The following is an 18,570-nucleotide window of genomic DNA, read 5'->3' as shown; positions in this document are numbered from 1 at the left end:
AGACACTTGGTTGCACCTGCACAGCTCTGAGACTTTACTGCAAGCTCAAAGTCAAAGTCACTTTTTTTTTGAGAATTGCATGATGTCACATCTACGTGGTGCCAGTTTTCTGCCTGTTTCATGCACATCCAGTCTGTCACGCTGGGCAGGGACTCAGCCACACATCCCATTTAGGATCTACCCCACAGCACCGCCCCCCCCCCCCCATTCAGCGAGAGCCAGATGACGTCAGGCCGCACGGGTGTAGCACACTGTAGGGGTCAGCAGCCTCTCCGCCCCACGATCCTCCACCAAGCGGCAGCAAACTCAGATGCCCGTGGGAGTGGGCCAGGGCAGGGCTGCTGCAGCCAGGGGGCGCTCTGCCTGGTGCACTGATTCCCACCCTGGCTGTTCACTGGAACCCCTCTGGGAGCTTTAACGGATGCAGGCACCTGGGTCCCACCTGGGCACTTCCCATCCATTGGGTCTGCAGGGCAGCCTGAATGTTGGGATCTTTCAAAGCTGCCCAGGACATCCCAGGGTCTGGTCAAGGTTCAAAAGCTGTGGCTTAAAGACATTTAAAACGCTGAAAAAGGGAAGTCCCAGCGCACATCCGCAGTCTGCCAGCCCCTGCACCTTGTGCGAGGGAAGGGCCTCTCTCAAGACTGCGGTGGATCCGGTGTCTGCACCCGAGCAGCAGGGCACAGTCATACTGGCTCCGGCCCAACCGGCAGCCTCAGGAAGACCGGCATGTTTCAGGGGCCTTCTGGACGATCCTGATGCACAGAGCAGGCAGCCTGGGGCAGGGCTCTCAGGTTGTAGTACGCTCCTAGGGCATACTGCCTGCTGCTGCAAGCCTGCCCCTCCACTCCTCTCCCCTGCTTGGTGTGAGAAGTGACGGCAGGGGCATGGACTGCCCGGGGTCTGCCTCTGGCTCAATCACTACTTTACTTCTACGACCTCGGATGGGTCGGCGGCCCCCTGAGTGCCCCTCTCACCAAGAGGAGGGCAGAGACATCTGTAGCAGCACCTCACGGCTCCAGTGCTGAAGGAGCCCTGTAAAAGCGTCTCTTGGAACAGGCAGCCCCAGGCCCAAGGGGCCCTGTGCAACGCCACTTCTCCTACGCTGTGCTTGCTTAATGCATTCTCCACCCCCTTCCCTCTCGCCACCAGCGATTTCTATAGAAACCTCAGACGTTCTTGGCTAAACCCAATGTTCCTTCGCTGAATCCAAACACTCAAAAATAAGCAACAGAAAGGAGAAACTGTCACCCAGAATGTAGGAAACACGTCCGCCAAGAGTTTGGAAACACTGCCACCTGTCATCCTGGCTGGCCCAGGAGGCTCCTGCTTGGGGCGGCAGGGCCACGTCCCTTTAAGGAAATCCACAGGGCGCCAGCGCCGTGGTTCAATAGGCTAATCCTCTGCCTTGCAGCGCTGACACACGGGTTCTAGTCCTGGTCGGGGCGCCGGATTCTGTCCCGGTCGCCCCTCTTCCAGGCCAGCTCTCTGCTGTGGCCAGGGAGTGCAGTGGAGGATGGCCCAAGTCCTTGGGCCCTGCACCCCATGGGAGACCAGGATAAGTACCTGGCTCCTGCCTTCGGATCAGCGTGGTGCACCGGCCGCAGCATGCCGGCCGCGGCGGCCATTGGAGGGTGAACCATCAGCAAAAGGAAGACCTTTCTCTCTGTCTCTCTCTCTCTCTCACTGTCCACTCTGCCTGTCAAAAAAAAAAAAAAAAAAAGGAAATCCACAGGGCTGACTTTTGCGCAGACAAGAGAGGGCCATGGCTGCAGATGGGTGAGGGTGGAGAAAAGATAGGTCATGCATTTTTGGAATGGGAGGACTCAGGGGTTCACATCTGAGGGTCAAATTGATAACCCCAGGGACACACTGATGTGATTAAGCTGTAAAATTCGGCTTCAGAGGAAGCTGGTGCGTGTCCACTCGAAACAAAAGCCACACCAAACCCCAAGTTCCTGCCATTCAAAATGGGAACGCAATGACGCAGACCTTTGCAGGAGCAAGCCTGACAGTCCGGGAGTGGGCAACAGCATCTCCCCCAGGGGACTCCCACAGCGAGCATGCAGCTGGGGGCTCTGCATGGGGGCAGCCTCACCTTCAGCCCTTGGCCATCACCAAGAAAATGAGTCTCCTAGAAACTGGCAACTGGCCTTCCAGAGAGGAGGGGTCCAAGGGACCAAGGGCGAGGGCAGGGGTGAGGCCTGCCCGCTGGCGAGGGATATGAGTGGGCTGCTCCGGCCTGGCCCCTGGGTCGTCCCTGTTGCCTAAGGGAGGACAGAGGTGCTGGGGGCCAGAGCCCTTGTGGTGCTAGTACCCAAAACAATGATGGCTCAAAAATTACAGCCCAGCAAGTTTCAACAGTACAACCAACTCCATTTCTGAAAAACCAGCACCCCTTTGGATTCTTCGATGGGAATGAAGGGCAGGTGCACTGTGTAGCCACCCTTGACAAGAACTTGTGAGGGCACCTCAGCTTGGATGAGAGGTTTCTGGAAGCCTAAGAGAGACGGCAGGGAGCTCTCCTGGGAAACGCCAAGGAAACTTTCAGAACCTGGGTGCCAGGCCAGGGGCGGGAGGCGTTTGTCTGCAGGTTCCTTCTGACATGGAGGCACTGGGGGAACAGAACAGAGTGCCTGGTGCCACTGTACCCCCTTCTGTGTGCACCTGCTGCCTGTCACCTTGCTGAAGGGTGCAGCAGCTCCGGAATGGGCTTTGTCCTCAGTCTGAGCCTGGCTCACTGCTCAAGAGGTGGAGTCAGGGCTGCAAAGGGACGGCGGAGGGTACTCGGACCTTCACCCACCCTCACAGGTGCACCAGACCCACAGGGCCAGTGTGCTGGGCGTGCCGGGCCTGTTCCTCCCACCTCCCCTCCCCTCTTCCAGGAAGCCATGATCTCAAACTGGCTGCACAGTGAATCCCCTGGGGAGCTTAAAAATTACCCTCATGCTTGGTCCCTACCCCTGGAGATCCTGATTGAATCTGTCTGGGGTGCAGCCTGGACAATAGAAGTTGGAAAAGCTCCCCAGAGAATCCTAATGTGCAGTTGGAGCTGAGAACACTGCCCAAGGTACTGTTCGTTCCAGGCCTGGACTCTCTTGGGAGGCAGGAAGCAGCAAGTTGGCCCAGCATCCTTCCCCTGGGGCCCTTTTTCCTCCTGAATTACCGGATCCCTCCCATGGGACAGCAGGCACCTCGTGCTTCCCAAACATCTGACAACACTGGCAGCGGGATTCCTTACTCCACACCAATCCACAGCCCCTGGCCTGAGTGCCTACTGCGTGGCAGCCACTGCTGTAAGCTGAAGCTCCCCAGTTGCTGGCCCCGGATTGGGGGTAGGGGGCTGCACATAAACCAACTCCCCAGAAAGGGGAAGCTGGGCCTTGGGCTAAAAGAGGCTGTGGCTCCCTCCGCCATGGAGAAGGCAGGGCGCCTGTGCCTCAGACTCGTCTAGCTTCAGCCAGGCCTTGGGCTATGGCTGCTTTAAGGTCTCTTTATAACTACCTGGATGAAGATGGAGACAGCAAGCACAGGATTCTGTCCTCAGGGACAGGAGCATGGGGGTGGCCGATCAGTTTCTTCCCATGGCTGTGATCTTGACCTGGCCCCCAGAGGTCTCACCTTTTCAAGCCAGTAATAAAAGTTACTGAGCTAGGTCCTGGGAAGCATGACCAAGACACACACAGGCCCCTCAAGTCCTGTCCATCCTTGGCCCCTGAAGCCTCGTTCACCCTTGGCACCACCATGCAGGCCCTTGGGGACGAGGTGAGGTTACCCTGCAGTGCTGGCCAGAGGGCCGGCATCAGGAGGCTGGCACATTCCAAGAGCTCCGTACCTGGCCCCACATTGGCACTGTTTACCCCACCCCTGCCCCCTGTCTCTCCAGTGGGACTTCAAACGGAGAATGGCCACATGGAGTCCATGCCAAAGCTAGCCCCTGCTGTCCTGAGCCAGCGGCATATGGCTCCTGGACAGGCCAGGGACCCCACTTCCCTGCAGAACAGTGGTCACCCATCACTTGGAGACCGAGACCTTCAAAGGGAAGAGATTTCAGACTATGGTTTCTACGGAGGCCTCAGCAGGCGATGGGGTCTTCCTTCCACGCCCCCAGCCCCTGCACACACCCACCCGCCCCACTTCTCACACAGTGTCTGTTTCTGTGTCTGAGACGCTTGCCCCCCCTGCACCGATGGGTGTCGGCACAGACCACCGTGCTCACCGTCCACCTCTGCCTTTCCCCGGAACTTCAAATGCCCGTTTGCCCGAGAAGCAGTCACTAGCTTGCTTCCTCCCACAGGGCCTGCTCCTGAACCACTTAAACCCAAACTCTGTGAGCAGCCTCTTTCCAGAGCCTGCTTCCTTCCCTGGCTGCAATCCACACGAGCCTGCACGTGGATGCTGCACAGAAGGGTCCCCAGCCCTCGGACAGCTCCCTCTGCAGGCCAGGACAGCAAATGCTCAAGCCCTGAGTACCTGGCTTTGTGCTGAGAACCCCCAAGCTCGGCCCCTGGCCCCAGTGGAGCAGAGGAGCACCGGGGATCTCAAGTTCCTTCTCCCAAAGAGGGAAACGCGCCTCCCTTGAGTCTCCTGAGACAGGATGTCCATGGATAAACTCTGCAGTACTGGGCACCAGCAGGTGGTCAGGGGGCCTTGGGGGGAAGCCCTGGTGGAGGTAGGGTGCTTTTGAGACGCAAAGAAAGCAGCTGTTCACCAGCGAACACAGAAATACCTACGAATCTGCACAGCCTGTAGGTCCCACCACTGCATGCCAGCCCTGGTAAAGGGGATGGACATAGATCAACCTCATCTACGCCTCACTTTCCTCCCTTGGCAGCGAGCTTGACCTTGATAATGGGGACAGAATCCTTATACTAACAGTACCAGCAGCGGCTGCCATCTGAGCGTTTGCCACGGCCATGAGGTTTCCCCAGTGCCGCCCGACAAGAAAGACGCTGCTACTCCCACGTAATGCATGAGGGGCACTAGGTCTAGTGGGGTTAAAGGACACAGGACAATGGGGGTCAACAGCACGGTGGAGAACATCCCACCTCCCACACTTTCCTGTGGCCTCTTCGCGCTCCGTGCCAACGCCACTAACGACGTCTCCTTAAACACCGAGCTGCCATGAAGACTGAGACGGCAGCGTCAGGTGCTCAGTGCAGAGTAAGTGGAGTCGTAACTTTTATTTCTATTTTTATTATTATTGCCCAAGGTAATAACAGTAGCAGAGCTGAGAAATCCCTCTGGTGCCTTCCTATTCTAAAAATCCTATTAATTTACATGACATTCACTTGCAAGGGGCTGTAACAGATAACATTTATAATTCACTGGTGAGTGATAAGCGTTCATTTTCTGTCAAGTACAAGTTCTACCCCTGGTGGGGCAGATTGCTGGCAGCTCAGGGAGGGTCTGGCTGGGGTGGCCATGACCCTGTGATGAGGTCACTGTCGGTGTGGATGTGGATCCCGGAGCCCAGGGCCCGCGCTGGTCAGCCAGGCCGATCCTCTCGACGGCCCTCTCACCCTAACGTATTGGTCCCCCAATAGACCTCCTGCAGCTGCTCCTGCCTCCTGTAGGAGGGGGCCCAGAGGAACCTTTCTGGTCCTTCCGTGGGGTGAAATCCTGCGAGCTCCTCTGGCCCCGGCAAGCACCTTGCCAGGACAGGGGCAGGGCTCCCTCGTTCGCCACCGCGTCCCTCGCGCTTAGTGCAGGGCCTGTGATGGGAGGTGTGAGTGTGAGGTATGTGGTCAATGTATGAAGCTGAGCAAGAGGGATACGTGGAGGATGTGTGGACACACGCAAGGGACAGGGGAAAGATGTGTGTTCCCACCTTGCCTGAATCCCCAGCATGCTCAGGGCTGGGCCTGGAGGTAGAAGAAAGACCAGAGAGGCCCTGTGTGGGTGCTGCTCAAGAGCACGGCTGGCCCAGACCCCCTCTGCAAACCCACGGTGTCCTGGGCCAGCCGAGCACCTGCCTGGCCCAGAGTGGGGCAGCGGGGCCTCCATGGGAGAGACAGCAGCCTATGCCCAGCTCTCTGTCTCAGAGTGGGCTTGTCTAGGCCAGGAATCCAGTGCCAGCACCACAGCCACTGGGCCTGCCCAGGGGTGTCGATAGACGCCCTCTATGGGAAGAGTGGGATCAACGTGCCCGCTCACTGTCTGCCTGGACTGCCCTGGGTCTGGAGAGAAATGGCACCAGCAATGTTGAGCTGTCTCTGCTCAGGAGCAGGCTGTCATAGCTCAGATGGCCGCTATGGAACCAAAGGGGGCAGGCACACGAGGAGTGCCGTGTCTGCGCTCTGTCGCGGCCTCTACACCTGCCTGGCGAGCTTCTACCTGCACTTGACAGTCCAGCTCAGAGGGTGCCTGCTGGGATCCAGATGCTTGTGGCTCCGCCAGCAGCCACCAACATCCATAAGCTCCAATTCGCACCCCAAGGCGATGGTATCAGGAGGTGGGGTATTGGGGAGGTGATCAGTGGCCTGTAAGGGACCCCAGAGAGCCAGCTGGCCTCTCCTGGAGCCTGGACCTGGGCCTTCCTAGCCTCAGGAGCTGTGAGCGACATGTCCCCCGTGGTGTTAGCCACCCAGAGCCCGCTGGTCCATCGCAGCAGCCCAGATGGAGCCCAGACTGCCCTCCCTCCAGGCTCCCTCCTCTGTGCTCACTCAGGACCCTGTGCACAGCTCTGTGGTCGCACTGGCTAGACCAGCACTGAGCCCATCTGGCTGTCCAGGACGGCCCCCCAGGCTGGACCGGCGCTCCCGGTGTCCCTGTGCTCCGGGACTGCCTCCAGCAGGCTGTGGGAAGGGCGCTGTTGCCCTGACTGAGGCACAAAGAGCAGGCCGGGTGCAGCCGGGGAGGTCTCCAGGGAAGGGGGTGGGGCGTGCCTTGGCCTCCTGCTTTGTCCTTGGCTGTTGGGGAAAGACAGCAGCTGCCTAAGCCCAGTCTGGCGCTGCTGTCTAAGTAGAATTTCACACCTGGAGTAATTGATGGGTTTTCATTGTTTTGTTTTTTAAGCTGCAGCCTTTCACTTGCTTCTGCTGATGGAAATGAAAACTGAAAGCTGGGAGAAAGGTGATTAAGTTCCTGCTGGCAGACTTAATGGGGACTTTGTGGGGCTGGTGGTACAGGCACCTAACGAGGTATGGGGGGAGCCTTGGACAGCAGTGCTGGGGTAGGGGTGGGGGGCAGGATCTGGTGGGCACCGAGTTCCCAGCCCAGAGTGAGGAATGGAAACCGTGACCGCTCCTGGCCAGTGCTGGCTGGAACCCGCTGCTGCTTTGCTCCTCGTACAGGCCCCATGCTGTGGACACACCCTAACCTTTCCTGAAGCTCTAGACTGTGCCTGGTCCCAGCAGCATTCCCATTTGACAGACAGGGCAAACAAAGGCCCAGAGGTGACTCCCCTCTCCCAGCAAGCCAAGGGCAAGCGCTGGCCTGACGTCCTGCCTGAGCCCAGGTGCTCGGGGCTTCCTGCGGGAGCCGAGTGCTCCCTCAGTCCCATTCCCTGTATTTATGCAGAGAGCAGAACCTGTGACCCCTGTCAGCTCAGACCACACCGATGCATCCCTGCGCGTTTATCAAGTGCCTGTTAGACACGGCTCTGTTCTCATCTGCAAATACAGCCGCTTCTGCTCCTCCACCCCGAGGGACGGGCATGGGACACAGCCTGCTCCATGCCTCGCACCAGGCCCAGGGATCTGGGCTGTGCTGCTCAATTGTGCTTCACCTTCTACGCCAGTGGCCAGGTTTTCCTCACTAAGCTTGCTGTTAATATTCAAAGGAGAGGCTAAGCCCCAAGGACACAGGTGGTACAGGGGTGGGCTGGCTCAGGCCCGGAACTGGCCTGCGAGTTAAGACCTGGCTGTGGCCATCATCCAGGCCGGGGGGAGGGTAATCCCTAGAGACAGGGCCGCAGGGATTAGGGAGCTGGCGATGAGGCAGATGCATGGGCAGTGTCGGCAGGGAACCCCCCTGCAAAGGGGCACTTCCGCCCATGGTGCCGCAACTCAGTGGGCCCTGGGGTGTGTGAGCCCAAGGTCACGGCCACTGCCCTGGCAAGCCAGCCATCCTGTCCCGGCATTTTAGGACCGGTTTCCCGACTCCCTGTTGAGAGGCCAGCTGCTGCTCACCGGCTCGCTCCAGCCTGGAGCCCAAGGGGAAGCAGCAGCGCGGGCAGGGCTGAGAACCCGCCCCGCCGGGCAGCCTGTGAAGGCTCCCAGGCTGAGTGTTTCTGGGCGGAGGGTGAGGAAACAGCCCCTCAGACCTTCACAGGAGGAAGAGCTGTGGGGTTGAAGTCTGCACCCAGATGAGGCGCCCTCCTAGGCCCCTGGGCCTGTGATTGCACCGCGGCACCCCGGGACTGCCTTCCCTCTTCCCGACAGGGCTGCCGAGACCTCGGGGGCTCCTTCCCTCCAAGGACCAAGCCAGAGAGGGTAGAACGCTCAGAGGGGCTCTCTGTCCCTTGGGTGGGCTGCAATCGCTCCCTGTGGTGGCCCAGGGACCCCTCGCAGGCAGGATGTCTCTATCAGCATATCCTGAACGTTGGACAGGTGGGGGGCAGGGCTGTGCGGGAGGCAGCCCTTGCCCACGCCTGGGCTGCCCTCCTCAGTCACCCTCCTCCACTCCTGGGCCGTCCGCCTTTGAGCCCCGCCTTCAGGATCAGACAGACCACTACGCTTACCTGCAGCAGCCCCCGCAACTGATGGGCCGTGCTGGCTTCCCCTTCAGGGGAACAGGGCAGCCCTGCGTGGCGGCCCCTCCTCACCGTGTGAAACCCAGAATGGCTGTCTTTCACAGCAACCCAAAATCACTGGCACCAAAGATCACCGTCAGACCAACGTACACGAGACCAAGCACAGGGCAGGCAGCTGTGAGTTCTGACGCAGCAGCGGCTGTTTAGCATCTCTTAACCATAGCCTTCCTTTGTGCTGGGCTATGCATGGGCCTCAAAATCATCCTGTAGCCAGACTCCAGTCAACATCGCAGCTGACATGAAACCTGTTCTCCACCGCTGAAGAGGTGGGGGTACAGACTGGCACTTCCAGAACCAGAGTCCAACTGAGAACTGAGATGGCCAGGGAAGGTACCCCCACCCCATTTGGGAACCTGCACTGCCCCTGCTGTTAGCATACAGTGTCCGGGAGGGGGGGGGAGGCATGTGTGCTGAGCCATGAGATGTTGGCCTGGCTCTCCTGGTTGCCCCAAGTACCCAGTGGAGGCCACTGTCAGCTGATGAGACTTTGGCCCAAACACTTTTTGGTGGTTGGAACCATATTAATCCTGCTACCTCTGGCAGAGCCCAAAGACCCCAAAGGATCCCCAGCCAGGCCAAGGCAGGGAGAGAGGAAGGGGCCGAGAGAGTATAAGGCAGGGATGCAAAAAACTCACCCTTGTAGCTTCTTCACTAACCCTACCCCACCGCCTCTCCATACCCCTCGGCTCACTTTGGAAGTCTGACCCCTCATCCTCCACTTAAAACCCTCTGAAAACACTTCATCTCTGGGATAAACTCACATTTCCCAACCCTGAGGCACAGCCCCACTGTCTCGCCTCAAGCTCCCCAACTCTGAAATGCTCACACCTCCGAAGCCTGTGGTGCCTGCTCCCTAGGGTCTGCAGCAGAAATGGCCAAGTGTCCCCTAGTGTCTGTTCTTTCCTTCTTCCTTAGTCTGGTACAAAGGCATTTCTGGAATAAGGCTTTTTTGATATTTCCTTGTAGCGGAAACTGGCCACATGACTAAGTTCTAACCAAAGGTATCCAAGCAGAGTGTTACAATTGACTTCTAAGAAATGTTACTAAAGGGAAGAAGTACATTCTTATGGACTGCCTATGTGATGGCTGGTGCTTGAGCAGCCTCCTCATACTATGAAGTGGTGTCTTATGCTGAAGAGCATAGGCCAAGAAACCCTGATGCCTAACATTATGGGGCCACATGCAGGATTCTTTTATGTGGGAGAGATAAACAAATACTTCATTTGTTTATACTATCATTTCTTGTTTTGTGTTTGATTACTAACTTCTGTGTTTTCTTTCTTTCTTGAAACTACCTGATTCAGTTTCTAAGAATGTCGTTTCTCTGCCTGGGATACACTTGCTTCTCATTACCCAGCTAATCGCAAGTGACTTTTTAAGGATCTAGTCTGACATCACCTTCTCTAGAGGCACGCTGAATGAGCGGCCCACCCTGGTCTCCTCGGAGCACAGAGCTCCCCCCTCGGAGCACCTGCCCCACGACACTCTATGGGGCCAAGCACCTTGAAGGAGTCTTACTCACGCCTAATCCAGGGCCTGAGGCACCCTGTGGGGAGGCCGGGAAGGGAAAGGATGGGGCATGAGGCTCAGCAGGAAGTCCCAACAACCCTCTGCTTCAACTGGGAGCCTGCATCACTCCTTTCTCTGACAGGCTGGTCTGACAGCGGGCAGGTCCACGGTGGGTGACAAGGACTGGACAACCACTCTGGAGAGAGGGCTTGACCAGAGCACTGATGCCCACTTTACGAAAACTCCACATCATTCCCAGGGTTCAGCGGGCCATGCAGCCTGCTCCAGGCCACATGATGGCTCCCAGATGGCCAAGCGGGCCCTGGAGATGAGGTCCTCAGGTTTCACATCCAGCAACATCTCCATTGCACCACAGGTGCCTCCTTCAACCTGCACTGCTTCAGGGAGTCAGGACAGCAAGCCACGTGCCCCTCCACACACGCACGAGCGCAGGTATGGGCGCCCGACACGCCTGCTGCACAGAAACGAGGGGCTCCCGAGGCCCCCGTGCCGCTTTCACGTGAGGGCGGGAGTGCAGGCAGAGGAAGGGGCGCCAGGGCGAGAGCACAGCCGTGGCAGGCAGACGCCCCGCCGCTCGGCTGGGGGACAGAGCACCTCGCGCCAGCCCCGGGGGCTCCAGGAAGCAGGGAGGGCTGGGAGCAGGCAGCAGCCAGGGGGAGCGTGCATGCTTTTGGGAACCGCATGAGGCTGTGACTAGGGCTGGTTATTTAGTGCATCCAGCTCCCCCGGAGCGAAGAGCAGGACCCTGTCAGCTGAGAGACGGCAGCACACAGCATGTCCGTGGTAAACAATTTATTTTCTACCTCGGTTGCTTACAGGGGGAAAAATGAAACGTCATTAGGGAGAAGCACAGATGAACTATTTACAGAGATGAGGAAATTCACAACGGCTAAGGCATCTGTGAGGCAAGCGCACCAGGGCAAGTTCACCAAAGCAAAGCAACTCATAGCAAACCAAGACAGAAGAGGCTCGGGACAAAGGCCACACAGATTTTTGTTATTCTGAATAAAAAAAAGAAGTGTTCATGAAATTGCCTACAGGGAAATAAAAGGAAACTAAGCACTTATTACATTGAGCGTCTTTAATGAGATGAGTCAAAGTGTGCACACTGGGCGGCGAGGACACGGACATTGGACCGTGGGCTCGCTCGCGTCGCCTACGTTCAGGGGCCACGCTGGTCACAAACCATGAGCACAAACCATGAGCACAGACAAAGGCGTGACTCTCGAGGTCCCACTGAGCCGCAGCCATTAACGCAAGAGAGCGGGGTGGGGGTGGGGGGATGTCAAACAGCAAAGCAGAGCGGGTCAGGAACACGGGCAAAGAGCCTTTTGGAGGCAACTGTCAGCGGTGCCAGCCTTGGCAAGAGGCCTGAACAGGGAGGGCTCTCTGCTCAGAATGTGCGGGAGGTAAGGCTGGGGAAGGAGGGGTCCGTGTGGACCTGTGCCCGTGTGCCTGGCAGGTGGCAGTGCCTGGGTGACTCTGCACACGTTCACGGCAACAGCCACCGAGAGGCCCCAGTGACAATCAGATCACCTTTAGACGGCTGCTCTTGCAAACTAGGTTTTCCACGTCCTTCGAGAAGAGTCTGTGTGTGTGTGTTCGCTTTTGCTAGTGTCCACCACAGGACATACGGGCTCCAGGTCACACAGCTGCAAGTCTCTAGGCCGCTGGCACTGAAAAGCTCACCTCCAGAAGTGCCCCACTGGTCACTATTTACAGAAACTTGACACCGTCTCCCTGAAGAGGCTCCAGAGCTTGTGAGAAGTTCTGGGGAAGTGGTGGGAGGAGGCGGCCACAATGCACACGAGACGCAACGTGGGAAGGCGATGGAGAATGGAACTTAGAAAACAACGGGGCGGGGCAGTGAGCCTGCCAGGGATTAAACATGAGGGGGTGAAAAGCATCCATTCACATGGGCAGCTAGAACAGTCTCAGTGGGCACAGCAGCTGGGGTGGCCCAGGCTGGGCCAGGCCTGCATCCTCTCTCTAGAAATGGTAGCAAGCCCCATTTGTTATGCCTCTCTTAAGAGCTAGTTGATAAAAATTAAGTCTTGTGAAATCGGCAAATAGTCTGCAAAGTGAAATAAGAACAGAAATTAACAGATTAACCTGAAATGGGAAGCCCAGGGGCAGGGGATAGGAAGCAGAGCAGACCACAGACCACCATCTTCATGACTCAAGACTGACGGCCGACCCCAGGCCTGGGTCCGGGCAGGCGCCTGGGCTCGGGAAGGGGGAGGTTTCCCAAAGCTGGCACTGCCCAGGCTTTCTGCAAAGACCCAATGCCCACTGTTAATATTACCCAAAGGGGTGTGGCCTCCTCTCCCGGAACATCCCATGTATTCTCAGAGAACCACGAAGGTGGGCAGGGGCCAGCATGCTGCGCACCGACCATAGCTAAGGAGGGCCTGCCGTGGCCCCCATCACAGGGCTAAGATGCTCCACTGACAGTGACATCTAGACCCTGTGCCAATCGGGGTGTAGAGGCGAGGAGGAGGCCTCCCCGTCAGGAGACCGGGACTGTCGTCCCCTGCGGGACGCAGGCTGTGTGGCTGCAGAATGAACACGGACAGTGTGGAGAGTCTAGGCCTCTCCCAAGGACTTGGGTGGGCATTGTTCTCAGCCTTGTGAGGAGGGCCTCAGCCCGGGGCTGGGAGGGGCCGGGGTGGGAAGTGGGTAAATGCTGAGGAACCTGCATGGGGAGACCACAAAGAAAATAACATCAGGACAGGGTGGTGGTGATGAGACGGCTGTGCTGACTTCCCCAAGTCACAGGATCCCCAGCCAGGGGGAGGGGTCATGCAAGCAACCTGACAGGGGGCCAGGGTTGGGTAGGAGGGGTGGTCAAGTGATCCCAGCTCCGAGCCTCGCTCTGTGCTTGGCAGGTCTGGTGGGACCCTCACTCCTCACTGGCACGAGGCAAGAGATGATGCAAGCAATCCCCAGCTGCTCTGCCCCTCAGGCCAAGGAGGGGCCAAGTTCTAGAGGGTTCTACAGGGAGCAGCCCTCCCTGAGCTCTTGGCTGGAACAGGGGCCTGCTCAGCTTCAGAGGTGCTTGGGGGCACTGGGGCAGGCGATGGAGCCAAGGCTGTGCTTGGCCCAGCTTCTCTAGGGCTGAGGTCAGGAGCAAGACGAACTCCGCTACCAGCCTGGCTCCCCACTGAGGGGGCTGGGCAGCTAGGTCCAGCCCCAGGGGTACCTGGGGTCACTAGCACTCTACCCTCCTTGAGAGCACGTGGCTGGACTCTCAAGGCCTCTGGTGGCCCCTTTCTGGCCATGGGTTAAGAGAAACCAGAGGTGTCCAGGGAGTGAACGGGGAGGACGGGCACTGGGCAGTCTGCTGGTCGAGAGAACAGAACCGCTGACTCCCCTGTGCCAGGGAGCTGCTCCCAGAACGCTGCAATGCCTGCGTTCTGTCCCGTTCACACCCAGCGCACTGCCAACCCCCAGCTCCCGAAGCCCTGGCTTTTGGTGAAGGGCTGGCCATCTGGGGGACCCCATTCCACTCTGCAAAGTCTCGGCTGGGCCATTCTTGCACGGCTGTGGGAGCCAGGGCGTGGCCACAGAGCTCTACCCGGTGTTTTCTGAGTTGGCTCTCGGGGGACGCCCCAAGGGCAGGCTCTCAGGTGAGACAGAGGCCGGAGCAGGGCACCTTCCATGTCGCACCCTGAACTGACCCACATTGAGATCCCTCACCTCTGCCCTTCTGGGACAAGCAGCACGCTGAGGGCCACACGTGTGGCTAACAAGTGGTTGGAAAGCACTGGGCTAATACGGCTCAGAACTGCACTTTCCTTTCCATTTAATTACTTTAAATCTCATTTAGTGGCTAAATGGACACCAGGTGATGGCGAGTGTGGTGGCTGCCACCGGGACTGCTGCCTCTTACTGGCCGTGACTCCCTGCAGATGGTTTCCTACCTGTGTGCCCTGGGGTCGTGTGGACAGGTGGGGAAGACCTCAGGACAGTGCCGGCCTGCACACAGCCCCATGCTGCAGGCTCCCCAAGTGCAGCGCAGGGATCTTGCTGGGGCCCCTTCCAGTTGAGAAACCATTCCTGTCCTAAGGGACACTCTTATGGGAGCCTCTAGCTTGCAACCCCTGTCCTGTGACCCACACAACTGGAGAGACCTCAGCCCCCATCTACAGAAGAGACAGCAAGGCCCAGAGAAGGCAGGTGACCTGCCCCAGCCTCTGGGCCACCTGGTGTTGGAGCCAGGACAAGAGTTTGGGCTCCCAGAGCGGGTCAAGGGAGCTCTTCAGCACAGGGCACGGCTCTCAGTGTCCCAAATATTTTCTTGGTCCCAGAGCTCGGGCTGAGGCCAAGGCCAAGCCAAGCACTCCCTTCTCTGGCTCAGCAGCCTCACAGCACCAGATCACACCTATGATGCTCCCAGGCCAAGTCTGGACAAGATGACAACGGCGGGAAACTCTGCCTGAAGCCCAACCCCAGTTCCCCTCTCCCGGGTCGGCGACAAAGCCCCTCCCTCCCCCAGCAGGCAGCCGGCAGAGCACAGGTTCTGCTCCTAACGCCTTCCCCAGAAGCCTCACGGTCCACCCCCACTGACGTCCAGCTCCCCAGTGGCCTCTCCTCAAACATGGCTTCCCTTAGCACCCAGCCCTCTGAGCCCACACCCATCCGTCCTGCTCTCGGGCCTGCCAACTGCCTTGGAGTGGCAGCAGCCTCAGCGAGTGGGCATCGCGGTGGGTTCTGCCGCCAGCTTCCGATGCACACACAGAGGGAAAGGGAAAACAGCCCCGCCCGGACTGGACAGCCTCCCAACGCCAGCAGCACAACACCAGCACACAGCACACGGGCAGCAAAGCCGGCTGGAGAAGGAAAGGAGGGGAGGACGGAGAGGAAGGGAGGACAGGAAGGCGGGGAGGTCAGCGAGGCCACAGGCAGCAGGCACGCAGTGGGGTGGGCGAGGGGGGAAGAGAACCCTGGGCCTAGAACTCAGTCCCCAGCAGGATTCAGGAAAAGAGGGTGAGCAGCGGGGGCCTCCTGCCTCCATTCTTCATTCTTTCCCTCTCTCATTAAAAGCCGCCACTCTCACGAACTTCACTGCATCAGAAATGAGCTGCATCCTGACCGTGGACTTGAGTGGACTTGAAAGCTAGCACATTCGAGTCATCTCATAAGTGAGGCATCAGAGTGAGCTGCATTCCTTTCTGGGGTCATTCCATATCCCCCCACCCTCCCAGTGCAGCCCACCTCCCAGGTTTCCCCAGCACCGGGAGAACCGGCCACTCACCTGGGAACTGATAGCCGTAGCTAGGAGCGAATCCGGGGTAGCCGCGGCCATAGGTTGCCACAAAGTTGGGGTAGCCTTGAACACAGAAAGACAGAGCTCCATCAGTGCCGCCGTCCCAGGCCTGGGTGCCCTGCCAGGGCAGGTGACAGGGAGGCACAGCCGCAGGGCTTTTCCTTCACAAAAGCACTCGTCTCCTGGGAGGGTCTTTACCCAGAGCCTTGGGCGGCCGGGGGTGCTGCTTGCAGCCTGCTGGCAATCAACCTGTATTTGGGCAGCCAGACCCCCGCCCCGCCGAAGTCCATGCACTTTCTTGAACCTGCAGAGTAAATGCCACGCATTAGCACCGACCACGAGGCCATGCCTGGCTCTGACATTTGGAGAGCTTACCTGAGTGTATTCTACCTTACAGCTGTTGACAGTAGAGATTAAAGTCCTCGACATGCCTCCTCCCTCGGCAGTGGGCAACAGGGCCAGCGCCCTGCAGATGGGCACTTGGGGGCGGCAGATGAGTGGCCAGACTCAGGGCTGACCTTGCGCCTCTGGGAATGCCAGGCCTAACGAGCGACAGCCCGGGGACGCAGCACAGACATTCTGCGGAGATGCCGAGAGCTTTGAGAGACCCCTGGGGACTGGTGAGGGGCTGCCTGTGCTAAATTATGCACATGGAGCGTGGCCCACACTCAGAGGCCTGGGGGCGCTTTTCCTACATGCATTTCAGGGCCTGCACCTGCTTCCGGGTCCATCTCAGCAGATAACCAGGGAGTGCCGTGGAAACCGCCACAGCCCGGTGCAGGGCCAACAGGAAGCCGTGCTGGCGAGTCTTGGTGTGACAGCCCCCGATCTGTTGTTAACGCCCAGTGAACTGTCCCTCCGGATCTCAGCGAGTCACTGCGCCCACTCAGACCTCACTCATCACATCCTTGCCTCCGATTCTGACTACAAGAGAGGCCAGCGTGGCCTTCTTGGCCTCAGGAGACCCGTGGTCTCCTCTCTCCTACCTCTGTGGGCTCACTTTGCCTCATTCTACACTAGGTATGGACGCCAAGGTACACTCATGCCTTACAGACCACCACAGGCCACCCTGTTGCCACCACGCACATGGCCTTGGCTCTGACCGGTGAGGGGCCAACGTGTGGCTGTTTTCGCATTTTGCACCTGACCTCCCTCCCTAGGCGTGAACCTTGGGGAGAGGCCTGCCCCAACATGGAAGCTGCGCCGGCCTCTCTCCTGCACCTCCAGAGTGTGGCAGGCAGGACACCGGGGTAGGGCCACCAGAAGCCTCCCTGGGGATCTGCCTCTGGTTTAGTGGGGCAGGGAGGAGGCTGTGGCTCAGTGTCCATTCTGGCCCCAGCAGCAGGATCCAGCACCCAGGGGGTGGTGACAGTGGCCCCTGTCCAGGTCGCCTCCGGGCTGTCTCTGGTGGGGGCTGTGGCTCGGCCCACCTGGCCGCTTCCTGTTTTCCAGGCTTCCCGACAATTCTGTGCCCTGGCCAAGTTCCTTCTGATGATTTCCTCCGCGTTCACAGCTGTCAGTGCTGCTTCTGCTGTTTACCACCAAAATGCTGGCAGGAAGTTCCTTCTGTGGGTGGATTTACGGCCGGCTCCAGGCTCCCCAGTGATGAGGCCAGCAGTGACCTCTTCCCACACCTGCCTCTGCACTTCCCTACAAACACCTGCCAGGTTCTCAGCATCCACCTCCCAGCGGGCGGGTCCTCTCACATCACAGCACGTGCTCGCTGGCCATGCAAGTGAGGATGTGAGGAAGGGATCGCCAATTCCCACCTCGTTTGTGCCCAGGCATCGTGAGTCAGACTTGGCTTGTCTTCCCGCTGCCCACTCGGAGCTGCTGTGCCTCAGCAGTGCAGAGATGGGCCCCCCCATTCCTCACTTTCTCCTGGATGCTGGCATTGCCTCCTGGATGCTGATGGGCCTGCCATCACACCCGAAGTGCACTTGTCTGGAGGTCAGGAGATTTCGGTGCCAGGGCTGTCTCTGGCCTGAGATCATGCCCATGTTATGGCTGTTGTTACGGTTGCAATGCTGGTGCCCTCTTGGAATTCCTGTGCTGAAATCCTCACCCCCCAACCTGATGGTGCTAGGAGGCAGGGTCTTTGGGAGGTGATTGGGTCAGGAGAGTGAATGCTCTTTGAAACAGGGGCCACAGAGAGACTCTCGCCTCATCCGAAACCTAAGGACACAAGTGAGAGGGCATCCCCCATACGGACGCAGGCCCCCGTCAGCTGCAGATCTGCCAGTGCTTCCTCTTGGCCTTCCCGGCCTCCAGCACTGTAAACCACCCAAGTCTATGGGGCTTTGCTCCCATTGACCTGATCTAAGACAGGGGTCTTCCCTGTTCTCTCGGAGCTGTGTCTCTCTGCCCGTGGAAGTCTTGCAGGACCCTCCAAGCAGGGATTTCCCAGATTCCCCAGAGACCAGCTGGCGCTCCTCTCCCTGGTTCAGCCAGAGCCTTCCCAAGTCCGCAGTCACAGTGAAAGCCCTGCCAGCTGCCCTGTCAACTTCAACAGGGCCCGACACCGGCTCCATTGCCCAGACGGGCGATCTCTCTGGAGAGGGTTGCCCAGGCAAGACAGAATTACTCAGCAGCTCTGCACCAACTGAGAACTGAAGAGCCCAGGGGGACGCTGGGTGCAGGTCCCTCATGGGGAGAGGAGTGGAAGGGGAGCAAACAGCGCCTGGGACCCGGACATCTTCAAGGGCCACATGCGCTCTGGCTCCTTCCTTGCTGTTTGCTTCATGGCTGGGTGGCTCAATACACCTCCAAATTAATCACCTGCTTTCAAGTCAGGCCTTTTCAGCACTAGATCTCTTAGACCATTATTTCAACAATATCGATATACGGATTATACACAAGCGGCCAAATCACCGCTGCCTAGGGGCTTCACTGCCGAAAATGGCTCCTTCGCCCCTAGCCCCAGAGCTGGAATCTTACATATTTTAGTAGTAATAAGACAGCAAGTGTGTGCCCCTCCCTCAGCATGGCACAGCGGAATGGCCAGTCCTCCCAGCAC

At 58.5% G+C, this 18,570-nt stretch overlaps 1 protein-coding gene across 36 annotated transcripts in view; it reads right to left on the bottom strand.

Moving 5' to 3' along the window:
- MSI2 (musashi RNA binding protein 2) overlaps positions 1–18,570 on the bottom strand; it is a 398,378-nt gene that overhangs the window by 33,797 nt on the left and 346,011 nt on the right. For 34 of the 36 annotated variants that reach the window (XR_016224418.1, XR_016224415.1, XR_016224417.1 and 31 more), the window contains one exon: positions 15,543–15,617. Coding sequence is in view for 32 of the 36 variants with exons in the window: in XM_089318616.1 (XP_089174742.1) it covers positions 15,543–15,617 (75 nt within the window). In the remaining 4 variants the exon portion in view is untranslated. Of the gene's footprint in view, positions 1–11,062; positions 12,360–15,542; positions 15,618–18,570 lie in introns of those variants that run through there. The other 2 variants (XM_051824846.3, XM_089318621.1) reach the window with 1 other exon arrangement.

The sequence above is a fragment of the Oryctolagus cuniculus genome, chromosome 17 (genome assembly GCF_051225735.1).
Source record: "Oryctolagus cuniculus isolate XC-2025 breed Fujian yellow rabbit chromosome 17, ASM5122573v1, whole genome shotgun sequence".
NCBI classification, from domain to species: domain Eukaryota; kingdom Metazoa; phylum Chordata; class Mammalia; order Lagomorpha; family Leporidae; genus Oryctolagus; species Oryctolagus cuniculus.
The sequence above is the reverse complement of the archived record's forward strand: the minus strand, read 5'-3'. Positions and strand labels throughout refer to the sequence as shown.